At 38.5% G+C, this 14,509-nt stretch overlaps 1 protein-coding gene across 2 annotated transcripts; it reads left to right on the plus strand.

Annotated features, from left to right (window-relative positions):
- Positions 1 to 564: 564 nt before the first annotated feature.
- Positions 565 to 10,001, plus strand: chrnd (cholinergic receptor nicotinic delta subunit). 2 transcript variants are annotated; one of them, XM_088914793.1, is made up of 12 exons: positions 565 to 690; positions 2,288 to 2,433; positions 3,351 to 3,395; positions 3,893 to 4,002; positions 4,646 to 4,801; positions 5,325 to 5,440; positions 5,935 to 6,135; positions 6,888 to 6,999; positions 7,541 to 7,655; positions 8,148 to 8,358; positions 8,732 to 8,850; positions 9,217 to 10,001. In XM_088914793.1, the coding sequence occupies exons 1-12, from the start codon at positions 633 to 635 to the stop codon at positions 9,397 to 9,399; spliced, it is 1,572 nt and encodes a 523-aa protein (XP_088770919.1). In that variant the 5' UTR covers positions 565 to 632; the 3' UTR covers positions 9,400 to 10,001. The 2 variants fall into 2 exon arrangements, with proteins under 2 accessions (XP_088770919.1, XP_088770920.1); XM_088914794.1 differs by lacking the exon at positions 565 to 690 and having other exon boundaries at positions 2,372 to 2,471.
- The last annotated feature ends 4,508 nt before the right edge of the window (positions 10,002 to 14,509 follow it).

Here is a 14,509-nt window from a genome sequence, read left to right on the forward strand (position 1 = left end):
TGGAAAGGAGAAAATTCAGCCTCCCGAATGCCTGGAGAATACTCACATGAGCACATGCAGGGAGAACTGGCAATCTGCTTGGTCATCCAGGCCATAATCAAACAGGAACCAAGACTCATGAAGCAACAACACTAACTGCCACTCCATAGCCTGGATGTTTTTAAAAATAAAATAGATCTCTAATGGGATTTTATAACACTTCACAATGAAAAAAGCAGACTATGGATGTCTTTTTCATTTCCTTCCTACAGTAATAATAGCTTAATTATACAGAAATTTGAAAGACCAGAACATTGTGTGAGATTCCTGGAGCATCATCCATTGGACACAGCTTGGGAATTTCTTCCAGACACCTGTAATTTAGGAGATACTTCCTATTTCTAGGAACCCAATCCTTGCCTCATCATTCCTGCCACAATTCCAACAAAACCCCTTGACATGCTGCCTATCACTCACAGCAGCCTGGGCCGCAAGTGGAAGAGAGAGATCACATATCTGTTTTCTCTCCCCTGTTTGGCACCTGTTTCCTTCCGTCAGAGCAGGATGGATTTCAGGGCTCATGTTCTTCAGTAAGCAGATCGTTATAGAGTGCAAGAGAGAGTCTTTGCACACTGGAATACTAGGAAACAGCCATGAGCAGTTTCTCCTTTTCTCTTCATCTGCTGCTTGTGCTTGTCCTTTACACAACAGGTAAGTCTTAGATATGACCATCATGGATTTATACTGGTGAATGAACCTAAAAAGGGAACATTTTGTAGTTTTCGTGACAGGAATTCCAATTTAAAAAATGGTCTACGTAAATACTAGAGTTAAAAGATTCAGAAGACCCTCATAGGCTTTTTTATTTTAAGAAGTTATTTTCAACTTTAATGTTAGAGTAATATAAAGATTTAGGTGAAGTCTGATTTTTACTTGATTACACTTGAAGTATGATCTTCTGTAGTAGAATCATTCCTGTAGATGAACCTTGAAGAAAAAAAACAAGTTTTAAACACCTGCAAATCCTCTTTATTAATATTTAATAATTGAGCTGTGTTCAAAGAAATATTTCCTGGTCCAATTCTGTTACTCTCGTTACGTACTCTTTATGGAGAAAAAAAAAAGAAAGATTAAAACATTTTTAGTTAACTGCACTACAAAGCCAAAGGCAACAAGTGTGGGCTATCACACAATTAATTCTTACATCCACTCTCACAAGAATATAGTAAATATTTAGAGTAAGAAGATCAGGATACAGGATTTTAAGAGATCATTTGGTGTCCTTTGGCAAAAGATGATTCTTTTTTAATTATCATGTTGTAAAACGAAGAATGTTGGAAAATGTTAGAGAAATATCTAATCTTTGAAACTTCATTCCCTAGAAACTAAGTTCATAACTAGTTTAACTAAAGTTTAAACAAAGTTTATGATGAAAGCTGCTACATAGAAACAAACTGTAGGCCTAGAAGCAACTCCTTGTCATGAGCTCAGCTCAACTGCACCTTAACTAATAATACTGGATCTGATATGTTTAGTGGAGAATGTTTTCCTTGCTTTATTGTATCTGTCATTTATCCGAGCTATATTTACTCAATTGACTTCAATGGATGTTTTGCTTGGAAGGTAAGATGACCTCTCAGTGTATACTATGACCTTATAGTCAGGGAGGTCAAACTTTTGTCCTGGACGGTAAGCATTTCTGCAGTTTTTCATTCCAACCCAGCTGCTAATGAGCTAAAGCAATTTGTTATTGAATCACACTCCCATTAGTGAATGTCTTCTTCTATTCCATATTAAATATTCCTCTTGGCTTCCCTGAATGCTGTTATGTTGTCTTAGAGGTTTTTTTTTTGATTCTTCAAAATTATTTGAATCCTTCACCTTTTAAATCCTTACCGGTTTTTAATGAAGTGCTCAAATATTTTGATGTGAACACTTGGTTCTACTGTGCCTTGCATGTCCTAGTCTTCCTTGTAAAGAAGATCTGGTGTAAATTATAACATTCAAACTGAACATAAACCTATGATTCCTATGATCCCCTTTTGTTGAGGAATCTCAAGGACATAAGTATGTCTGACCCACTGCAAAAGATAACTGATGGTTCGGAACACCTGCAGTTGTAAATGCAGGAGCCCTTGTGCTTTTCTGGTGCTAATGGAAGCAGGACAATACTAACTGTAACTAGTTCTATTTAATTATTAAAAGCACTAACTACAATTAAGTCCACTGTCAAAGACAGCTGGCAGCTTTTGCAAGGACATGTGATGCATCTGTCCTTTACCTTGTTGTGTCTCTGGATGCTTCACAGATACTTGGGGCCGCAATCAAGAGGAACGCCTCATCCAGCACCTGTTCAAGGAACGTGCGTACAACAAGGAGCTCCGACCGGTCAAAAACAAAGATGATGTGGTGAAAGTCTACCTTGCCCTTATGCTCTCCAACCTCATCTCGCTGGTGCGTCAGATTGTAAACTAGCACACACATCTACAATAGTATGCATTTATTCATTTTTCATCTCAATGCCATGTAATAAAAACTGTCCAGAAGTATAGCAGGGTTCAAAAGTGTAACCAAAAGTTTAGAACTCAGTATATGTTAGACCAGAGCTCCCTACTCATTAGAACTTAAAAATAGTTGTTGTGTACAAACAAGAGAGGCCACTCGGTCCACCTACAGTAGATCATTTGAAACTTAATTGCTAATTCATCTAAGAATATCATTCAGCTGGGTAGCTTTTGCCAAACTGTCAGAGCCCTTTGTGGATAGACATGGCTCCGAGTCTTAATTGCATTTCTACATAGTGTCATTTCCACTTGTGTCCCCTGGTTTGTGTTTCATTGTACCCCCACTCCACCAGCCAGTCACCCATGGCCCTGCAGAGTTTATAGGGTACTCCCAAGCAACTAAAGACTTCAAAAAGTTGAAATTATGACAAGTTAAGTCAATACGTAATTCAATTAAGTAATGAGGAGTTATGGAAGAATATAAACTAGAAGACCCTGTGGTTGTCTGGCACCAGGAGTAAGGAGCACAAACTTAGTACAAAAAATGAACTCAGAATGAGTGGTTACAGCCTACTATACTGTATATATCACACGCTTACAGTAATTCTGTTTGATTTTTTACTTTTTACTATTCCCTTAGCAAATCAATATTTTTAAAATCTCTTCCTACGATCTGTAAAGTACACTGATTTGATTACTTATTTTCCCTGCACATCAGTTTCACATTCACAAAAGTTAAAAGCCAGCCACTCAGAAATTTACCAGAGCTGATACTTTTTCTAAGTTCCCTTAAAGTTCCTCAAATGTTTTTGAATAATTTCTCTACTGGGGGAAATCTATCATCTATTTCTTTTGGCTATCTTTCAGAAAGAGGTAGATGAGACTCTCCTTACAAATGTATGGATGGAACATGTAAGTGAAGAAGTCGAAACACTAAAATGCCATTTAGTGATGTTGTACTCGTACTTGGCCAGCAGCCATATCACCCTGCAGCTCACAACTGGCAACCCACTGCAGCTAATACAGTGATGGGACACTATACTGTTGCAATGCTCTGTAGAAAGCAAAGGGCATGAGAAGGCACAGAAAGGTCCACTGCAACCAAGGGAGTCTCCAGTCATGACGACTACTCGTACTACTGGACCCAGGCTTCTGAGGTCGAGACAGTGGGACTGCCCCAGTGCAACAGTCTCCCACTTCAAGAAGCTCTCCCGCACAGGTTTCTATGTGCAGCTCATCTTCCAGACACTTCCTGTGGTCTTCTTCCGCATCTTGAAAATACACTATATTGCGTGTGAATTCAAGAAATGTAAATGATAAAATACTCAAAACTGTTTTTTTTTCATAAATGGTTTTATTAATTTTTTTATCTGTACACAGTTTTGAAGTAATTCTTATGTGTCTTCAAGGGTTGGTATGATGACAGGCTGTCGTGGAATGCCTCAGATTTTGATAACATCTCAGTTCTGCGTCTACCACCTCAGATGGTCTGGTTACCAGAGATAGTTTTGGAAAATAAGTAAGTTTTATATTAATTGAAGTGAATTACATTCTTGGTCTTCATATTTCTGAATGGCCCCACATAAGATGTGAAACCAGAGTTCTTGAACCAACTACATATGCAGCATAGCCGATATTTACTCAATATTTGGCCTCGGTGTTTTGTGTGTCATGCTAAATACTAAATATTATCAAAAGTATACTAAGATAGGTGTTTTATGCATGTCAGCTGCACTGAAAACATACTGTATGTAGAAAAGCAAAATAATCTCTGTATGTTAAAACAAGACCCTGGAGTTTCTTTTGTACATAGGGAAGTCTGCATGCCTAAGCACTACTTTGTTCACAATGTTTTATAACGTTGTGAGAGAAACAGAGATAAATAAGCAATGAGTCAGAAGATGGACAACCTACTTCAGTAGGATGCATGTGTAGTTACATTTTTAGTAGCCCTTAAAAAAGACCTTTATAAGAGTGGTGAAATTTAAATATGCATCCTTTAGCAATTTTTTGTTAGCTTACTGTATATTCACCATATAACTAGAAAGGTTTAGAACCACTGTTTCTGCATACAGTATGTAGGTTTTTAGATGACACAGGTACTCTGCTTTGACAATTTTCATCATCAGCACTGAAATAGATATGTTTTTTTTTCCATGTAGTAATGATGGACAGTTCCAGGTGGCCTATTACAGTAACGTCTTGATCTACCCTAATGGATATATGTACTGGCTCCCACCTGCAATTTTCCGTAGTTCCTGTGCCATAAATGTCAACTTTTTCCCCTTTGACTGGCAGAACTGCTCCTTGAAGTTCAGGTACGATAAAGGAAACGGAGGAGAAGGCGAGTAGATGAAGATAACATGTCTTGAATCACTTGAATGTTGTGCGCTGAATTCAAGTAGCCTCACTTTGACCTAATGAAAGAAGCCAATACATTTTGATAGTCACATTCATCATTTAAAATCTTAGATAATGGTGTTGAACAAATTCAGCTCAAATGTTATTGATCGAATTTTAGATTAGTATAAACTAATGGACTAAATTTTTAAAAAAGTAAGTTACATGCAACTTAATATTGCTGGCAGTTGTCTTTTGCATGCTTTTGTTGGCCTGTGATTAGTTTTGGTAAGTGTCCTTTCAGCTTCACTCTGTAGTTTTTTACTTAGAAGCTTTAGAAATGCCAATGTACTTTTGATATCTGAATGGAACCACATTTCCACACATCTTTGTCTTTCTTTGAGCTAATTTCTTAGTTTTTTTAATGCACCAGAATAAGACAAGTTTCACTGCTGCTTTGGACTTTCATTGTTGACATTGCCTCATCTCTTCTCTCTTGAGCTCTCTAACCTACAACGCCAAGGAGATCAGTATGCATCTAAAAACGGAAGAAGACCCCGAAACAAACAAGAGTTACGAAGTGGAGTGGATCATCATCGACCCTGCTGGTTTTACAGGTAACCGCAAGGAATCTATCTCAGTACCGATTTCACATTTTCCTTTATTACAGTATACAACTGTTATACCAGTACTCCAACTCTACAATGACCTGAAATATGACCTGGCATATGCTACCAAGCTTATTCCTTTTCACAGAATCTTTGGCTTTCAGTCCTGAGCACCATGTCCCAACTTCAAACAAAAGCATCCAGGCATTCTGAGAGCTTCTTTTTCACTAAAGAGTCCTAAAGTAGTCTAAACTCCAGTCCTATTCTAGTTCTAATACTAAACTCTAGGAAACAAGAGTCTAATCTGTTTATAATCTATTAAAACACAAAGTAATACAACTCATTGTATTCTTTGAAATTCTATGAGCTGTAGCTTAAACCAAATAGGCACAAAGATCTTATGACCTAACCTTGATTGTGTCATGGCAAATCCAGTCCAGGGGCCTTATGCTTCAATCTTGTTTGAAAAGTCTTGAATAACTCTTGCCTTGTAATTTGTGCAGAAAATGGTGAGTGGGAGATCATCCACAAACCAGCCAGGAAGAACACTCACAAAGATGTCCCTCCTGAGAGCTGCAAACACCAGGATATTACCTTCTACCTCATTATTAAGCGGAAACCCCTGTTCTACATCATCAACATCATCACTCCCTGTGTCCTCATTTCATTCATGGCTTCACTAGTCTACTACCTCCCTGCAGACAGTGAGTATCCTGGCTTCTCTTGGTTAGTGATTTTTCTCAACATTATATAAGTGAAATTATTTGCATGTGAGAAGAGAAAATCCGGTAAAGCTTTTGGTAATTTTATTTATTTGGTAATAACATTAACTATTTGGAAAGCCATCCTGTAAGTTCTTGTTTTATATTAATTGCCTGATACATACTGTGAATAGAAACTGGTTTAGACATTCTCGGGGAAATGGGCTTGGAATTTAATACCTGAATGTCTTCACTTCCTTGCTAGAGGATATTTTCACATTTCCAATCAGAGGGCTCTATAGTCCTTCCCATGATGCAGTAATACAGTAGGCTGATAGTAGTGCAGAATCCTGGATTCGGTATAGGGTTTTAGGCATTCATGTGAAGGAAAACAGAGCTGGCTGATTATCAAACTTTATTGATAAAAACAAAACAAAAACTAGCAGACCAAGCAAGAAGAAGAAAAAGTATAACGGACACAGCGCGAGCCTGCATTCTCTCCTCAACCCTCCACACCACACTTTTCCCTGGGTCAGAGATTAAATAAAACTTCACTCGCACCAAACAAATTTCCACACACAACACACTGAACATGTTCACACTATCTCAATACCAAGCATTCAGGTGTAAGCACTTGGGCACTTACAGATCTTGACTGTTTCTGCAGTCTTAGCTCACATTGTCTTTGGGGCGTGTGAGGCTGTCTCTATGTCCCTGCATGCATGTGGCTATTAACCCCCTGTGTCACTGTGCAGGTGGGGAGAAGATGACCTTGTCAATCTCCGTGCTGCTTGCCCAGTCTGTCTTTCTGCTTCTGGTTTCGCAGCGTCTGCCTGAGACATCTCTTGCCATCCCCCTCATTGTCAAGTAGGTGCCCACAGAGTCTAGTGAATTTATCTTTGTGCATAGGTTAAATCAATATTCAACACATCTGTATGCTGCAAATATGAAAAACAGCAAACAGCAAATTGAATTCATCCAAAAAATCATTTTAATGTTTGTCAGCGGTTATTGTATTAGTTCAGGGAATCGTCACACAATGCTGTTAATCTAATTTAAGCATTCCCCCTCAACAGATTTATTTCCAAGTTTATAAAGGTAAAATTAAAAAGGAGGGGGGTATCATTGCAACATGCTGGTCACTTGGGTTATTCTCAACATTGAACATTGAACATCCTTCAAATGTCTTTAGAAAAAGACGCAGATTCTAAGGAAATAAATGGTTTGGTCTGGAGATTTTAAGTTAATCCTTTTCTAAGTTCAGTTAAATGTAATGATTTAATTATTTAAAAAAAAATTTTTGGGAACTTTGCAGTACGCTCTTTATACTGTATACAGTACGTGCACAATAGAGAAGGAAAGAAAAAGTTGTCATTTCTCATGTGGCTTTGATTTTCCCATGATTTAGGTACCTAATGTTTATCATGCTGATAGTCACAGTGGTGGTCCTGAATTGTGTCATAGTCCTGAACCTGCACTTCCGAACTCCCAGCACTCACATCATGTCAGATTGGACCAAAGAGGTACAGTACTGTATGTCTCTTTCTGTAGGAGTTAGGAGAGAAAGAGCTGCTCCAACCATTCCAGCATTCAGTTCAGAGGCTACTCCTGCCTGGCTTGTCCTGACAATAAACTTCTTGACATAATACAGTATATCCTAAAAGGTTTTGTGTTGGTCAGTGTCCATAAAACATCTTCATATCCCATTATTGCCCATTATACAGTATATAGAGTTTCCTTTTAAATCACAGAAGAATAGCAATTCAAACAACATTATTTAAAAAAAATAAAATAAATGCAAATACCAATACACGCCACATCACTTCTTGAAATTTCAGCACGTTTTCCAGGCTTTGTCAATGCCTTATGTATATGATACAGGAGTGAAAGGAAGTGATACTTTGGCCTTCTCTGTCTTCAGAGCAGTCAGGACACAGGAGAGGTAAATAAGGTGGGTGAGTCTTGGGGTGTTCAAGTAGGAATGTTGTGATTTCACGTCTCTGTGCCTTGGTCAGTTCTTCCTGGAGAGGCTGCCAAGAATCCTGCGTATGTCCAGGCCAGCAGAGAGCGAGTCCCATTGGGAGGGAGCACTGCCACGGCGCTCCAGCTCTGTGGGGTACATTGCCAAGGCTGAGGAGTACTACAGCGTGAAGTCCCGCAGCGAGCTCATGTTTGAGAAGCAATCTGAAAGGCATGGGCTGACCCCCCGGTCCACACCTGCTGCAGGTCAGTTGGACGCTGTCAGGCCTCCTTAAAACACATTGTTAAAGTGAATCATAGGAGGAAAAGCACTGACTTTTTGTTTATTGTCATTAACAATATGAGAAAACTATACTACTGGAGAATTAAGTCAAGATTTCTCCTTTTCAGTGAACATTAGAATTTTTGCCACATTGTACCGTCTGCTATAATAAATTACCTCACAATCTGTTGATGAAGGCAGGTTTAAGTATTATGACTTGGAATCTGAATTAATTACATTAAAGGGAAGCACTGAAGCTTATTCAGTCTTAGAATTATCTTTTTTTCCTTAATGGAAAAAGAGTGTAAATGAACAGATTGGATTCCCACATGCTAAGGAACTTGTGTTTCCTTTCAGTCTACAAATCAAGCAATGAAGCTGATGTTGCTGATCAGTTATACGCTGAAATCAGGCCTGCAGTGGATGGTGCCAATTATATTGTCAAGCACATGCGGGACAAAAATGACTACAATGAAGTAAGTGTAACAGTACTCCTAAGCAGTGTTGGATGAAGAATCTTTTAAAAATTAAAAACACTGAACTGTTTCTTTTATAGAGAGGAAGACACAGATGTTAGTTGTTGGTACTGTAGTTAAACGTTAAAAGGCAGGTTTTTTTCTGCATTTTTCCATTCATCCTTTTATGATATCCCAATAATTTAGACTGCTATAAGGGTCTTTAAAACAGTCTGTGTTGCAGAGGTTTAGACAAATTTAAGGAACACAATCTATTGTGAAGAGACACATCTATTTTTCTATTTGAAACTGCTGTTTCTCAATGTTGAGAGAGCTTTTAAACCCCCTCTGTATCCTAACTCCCTCTCCTGTGACACCTCTTCACAGGAAAAGGACAATTGGAGTGGGATAGCCAGGACAGTTGACAGACTTTGCCTCTTCATTGTGACCCCCATAATGACCCTTGGGACCTTGTTCATATTCCTGACGGGGACGTACAACCACCCGCCCCCCCTGCCTTTTGAAGGGGACCCTTACAACTACCTGGAAGAGAACAAGCGTTTCATCTGATGGCCTCCTCCCTTTTAGCCAGTCGTCTCCATCTCTTGTCTTCTTGAAACGGTCATTCTTTGGAACGAAATGTGGTGGTCCGTGTCCAGCCAATACAAGAGCATGTACATTTTTTTTTAACAGATAAGAGATTTTTTAACAGTTAGAGTTGAACCATTCTTTGAATGAATTCAATTTTCATGGGTTCCCCAATACTTTGCTGTTGACCAAATCCAAATCGTACTGACAGACACATGTGGTTGAACAGCAGAAACAACACTGTGTGCTACAGAGGCATTGCAGCAGGCCAGTTAACATGTTACTTTACTTGATTCAAGGAGTTCATGAGGTATGTTTTGAAAGACATTAAATAAAAAGCAAATACTGCTGGTTTCATAATAGATTTGTGGCATTTTGATGCATTTCCATACGCAGTATGTTTAAATTAATGCCTTGAGCCCTATTTGTGCCAGCAATGTATCAATATTAAATATGACCTGTGTGCTCTTGTGCTCAACTTGTTAATTTCATTGAAGAAAACACGGGCTGCTGTATGATCTTCATCAATTCTTCACTATTACACTGTGCCAAGAGGAAACAATAAAATTTGATATCAACAAAAATAATTCTTTTGAAAGTATTAAGTTTGTTTGGCAAATTCAGTACATTATGTATTGTCTTGGCCCTTCTTTTTCATCATCCATTATTTTGTAGCATTTCAGATGATGGCTGATGTCCTGGAAACAAGATAACATTTTGATCTGATGATCTAATACCAAGATATTCTGCTACCAAAAAGATATACTGTAAGTTTTATATATAAATATAATTTCTCTCCCACAGGTTACGGCTGAATTATTTTGGTAAAATTTGCCTTTTCCTTTGGTTTAATTTACTTATTGTGCTTGCAGAAGGACTTCCCAGACGTAAGTCCATAATATCAAAGTACTATTATAAATATAAAATTATTTACTGTATAATAGAGCCCGTCATGTCACATCTTATACAGTCTGATTCATTTAATTAACTGACAGAATGACATGCATCAAAAAAGCACTGGATAAACTGAGGAAATGCTTATCAACATTTCCATCTAGAAAGAAAAAATGCTACTGTTAGGTAGCTTCTCCAAAGAGAAATTTTTGGAGACAGCAACTGAGCTTTTGAGACAGTATAAAAAAGATTAAATGCTTTCCATATGACTAAACAGCTATGAGGAATATTCATACCTATTTATATCAATGGGAACCTCTCAGTGGAGAGGGTCAGCAGTTTTAAGTTCCTGGGACTTAATATCAGAGCGGACTTAACCTGGACCCACCACACCAACATCGTGGTCAAAACAGCATGGCAGGGCCTATTCTTGCTCCGCAGGCTAAAGGAGTTCCGCATGCCGTCACATATCCAGGCCAGCTTCTACAGGTGCACTATTGAGAGCATCCTGACTGGTTGCATCACTGCCTGGTATGGGAACTGCTCCACCCGGGATCGCAAAGTACTGCAGAGGGTGGTGAAGTCAGCGCAGCTCATTAGCGGCTGTGAGCTACCAAACATCCAGACTGTCTACTCAGCGAGATGTCTTAGGAAGGCCAGGTCCATTCTCAAGGACCCCAGTCATCCCAGTCACAGACTGTTTTCTCTCCTACTGTCCGGTAAATGGTATCGAAGCATTCAGTCAAAGTCCAGCAGATTACAGAACAGCTTCTACCTCCAGGCAGTAAGATTGCTAAATAGCCAAGCTGCAGTTCCTTCAGCAAATCACCTGTAATGGCTACATGGACACACAGTTTTCACTGTATTCAGCATACTGCACTACTTGGACATAATATATTGCATACACCCTGGACACATAGCAGCTCTATTTATATTGAGTTTTGCTTGAGTTAATTTTATTCAATTTCTATTGCACTATTATCTATTATTATGTAACATTTTTGTAACCTTAATTTTGTGATTTTTATCCCCCTTCCCCCCGGTGAGCTCGCAGGAAAGACATTTCATTGCCAGCAATTAATGCTGCACGCTGTTTTCTTGTGCATTTGATTGATTGATTGACTGATTGAGTAATACAGATAAATGATAATGATACCATTTATCTGTTTAATGCAGCTGTGATTGAATTACATTAAGAAAAAGTGACATAGTAAAGTCAGAAACCTATACAGTAGCTAGTGGTGGATCTTTTTGTTACTTTTAAATTATCAAGTCTGAAGTTTTTTTTAGTTTAAAAGTTCAGTAATATTTGCAGTTTCATTAGCTGTTACTGTATATTGAAAAAGAACAGTGGATCTTTGTTACCGAAAATATATACAGTTAAGGTTATACAGTGTACAGTATGTCAAAATTCAAAGATACTTTTTCTTTCCTGTTAACCCCTTATAACACATAACTTAAGTTATGATCCTCTAAATTACTCATGGTTTACGTTTGCAATACAGTGACTGAAGAAGTATTGCATTCTTGGCTTGAATATTATAATTTTTACTGTGCATCTACCCTTGCTTTAATTTTAAGAGTCTGAACTGGATGTTATCTTTGCAAATACATATATATATATATATTCAGTAACATTTAAATTTTGCAGTTAAATGGCAAAAACCTATAAAATAAGTGCAGTGGTATTCTTAGTAGAATCAGAGGTAATTTCTTCCAACAATGATAGTTTAATAGAATTCATAAAAGGTAAAATGTTTAATCAAGTTGTGATAAATATATTAAATAAAACACTAAAAGCACCTTTTCTGGTGAATATAGTTATTGAGTTCTTAGCTGTAGGCTTCCACTGTAATTAGGGACTCAGAATTTCCACGTGCCAGCTTTCTCAGATTAATATTTTTGTGCTATTCATTTAAATTCACAAAATATAATGCACTTTGATTTAGGCTGGTTCTTGGCTTGTCAAGGAGACATTGCTTGACCAGCCTGAGAAATATTTAAACAATATGGGTTGCATTCCCTTGAGAGAATTCTTGTCTGTGCTTGTAGCTATCAGGATACCTTCACAAGCGCAAATAATCCAGCGATGTCATTTGCACTTACAGCTGTCTCTGTGGTGACAGGGTGTGAGGGTGCTTCATTATCAGACAGTACAGTACAGTATATTGCATGTAAGTCAGTTTGGTAACACTTTATCTTATGGAGTGCGAATCACACTTTAGATTATACAATTTACAGCAATACAACATTTTGCACTAATGTAATCAATAAAGAATTATTTACAAATGACCAGATATTCTTAATATTATTTATAAATGTCCTTTTACAAATGGTAAGCAGCCATATCACTCTGCAATTTACAACTTGTAACCCAATGAAGCTAAGCAGGTGTGAGCCTGGCCAGTACCAGGATGGGAGACCTCCTGGGAAACACTAAGGTTGCTGCTGGAAGAGGCATTAGAGAGGCCAATATGGGGTGGTATGTGTGAGTCCTAATGTCCCTATACTATGTCCCCGTCACTATACTGTAAAAAGGCGCCATCCTTCGGATGAGACGTAAACTGAGGTCCTGACTCTCTGTGGTCATTAAAAATCCCAGGGCACTTCTTGAAAGGCCTAGGCGTGTTACCCCAACATCCTGGCCAAATTTAGCATAGGCCTTTACCAATCAAGGCCTCCTAATAATCTCCATCTATGAATTGGCTTCATTACTCTGCTCTCCTCCCCACTGATAGCTGATGTGTGGTGAGTGTACTGGTGCACTATGGCTGCCGTTGCATCATCCAGATGGCTGCTGCACATTGGTGGTGGTGGAGGGGAGTCCCCATTACCTGTAAAGCGCTTTGAGTGTCCAGAAAAGGGGTACATAAGTGTAAGAAATTGTTATTATCAAATGACAATTATTTACAAATGACAAATACCTGACATCTGTTAATAATCATGCAATTTATATTTAGTTAGAGTAATTCATGCTGTATTTGTGCTCTCTCCATGTATTATGATTATAAGGGGTGAATTTGCAGTCCCTATACTACTGTGTTACATGAAGGTCTGAATGAATTCAAGACTCTTGAAAGGTTGGGAGAGCAGAATTTAGTCTGATCTAAATAGAACAGAATGGAACAGAAATTGGTACACATAGGAGCTTCTCTGCACATCTGAGCCTGGGCTCCACTCCTTTTGGAGTTCTGTGAGCCTTTTCCCATGCTGCTCCCAGACAGACTTAATGCTTGATGTCATCATGGTTGCTAACAGTAAGAGAGTGCAACATTGTCGTTCGTTAGAATGCAAACAGTAAGCGCTGCTGTTCCAAAATGCCTTTTTAACTAGTGCTCACTTATTGAACACTAAGGACTAGTAGTTCACATGGGTAGCTACAGTACGTCAGCATGCGTAGGCTGCAAAGGAACAAGTAATAGGTTTATTCCATGCTGAAAAGAGAAGAAAGGAAACACAACGTTTCGGCCTTGGAGCCTTCTTCAGGTGTGAAGGTTCCTCACACCTGAAGAAGGCTCCACGGCCGAAACGTTGTGTTTTCTTTCTTCTCTTATCAGCATGAAATAAACCTATTACATCTTACTAAGGACTAGTTATTTTTTTCATGGCCTGGATATTTCACTTTTCCTTACATCTATCGGAATACACAGACATACAGGGTTAATGAGATCCTTCTTCGAAACAGAGAAAGAATCATATTTTATTGTTTCATAAGAGACCCACTTCCTATATCTGGCTCTTTGTATTGCTCCGATTTGTGTCATTGTCTATTCCTCTGCAGTACTGTTGTAGACAGGGTTATAGATAGCAGTTGGCAACAGGCAAGCAGCTGCTTAAACATGTCCCTCCACAAAGAACATTCCGCTCAGCACCTGCAGTCAACTTACGGTAACACTGTCTATAAACAGTGAAATAGTATCTCTCTTGCAGGCACACATGGGAGTACTCTATTATAAAAGTGCGGTGGCTTGTATGGGGAAGAAGGAAATAAAACAGTGAAAAGGAAAACTGGAAAGCAGGTCACCTAAAATCCCAGAATTCATCCCAATATGTTTTGAATTTTCACTTTTCTCTGTATTGCTTGTCACCTGGAGTGCTCTGTAAGCCAGATCAGCGTTGGGATTTGGGCCAGAATTGCAGCCTTTTTGGCTTCCCGATAAAGGCTGGTGATAATGAAAGGCTCAAGCTAGTGTTAAGG

Source organism: Atractosteus spatula, chromosome 4 (genome assembly GCF_055471065.1).
Source record: "Atractosteus spatula isolate fAtrSpa1 chromosome 4, fAtrSpa1.hap1, whole genome shotgun sequence".
Lineage (NCBI taxonomy): Eukaryota > Metazoa > Chordata > Actinopteri > Semionotiformes > Lepisosteidae > Atractosteus > Atractosteus spatula.

What these genes read in the sequence shown, in the direction of transcription:
- chrnd (XM_088914793.1), top strand. Translation starts at nt 633, where the DNA reads ATGAGCAGTTTCTCCTTTTCTCTTCATCTGCTGCTTGTGCTTGTCCTT. An exon ending in TCTCCAACCTCATCTCGCTG is followed by an intron (nt 2,434 to 3,350) that starts GTGCGTCAGATT and finishes GCTATCTTTCAG; the next exon opens with AAAGAGGTAGATGAGACTCT. An exon ending in AACTGCTCCTTGAAGTTCAG is followed by an intron (nt 4,802 to 5,324) that starts GTACGATAAAGG and finishes TTCTCTCTTGAG; the next exon opens with CTCTCTAACCTACAACGCCA.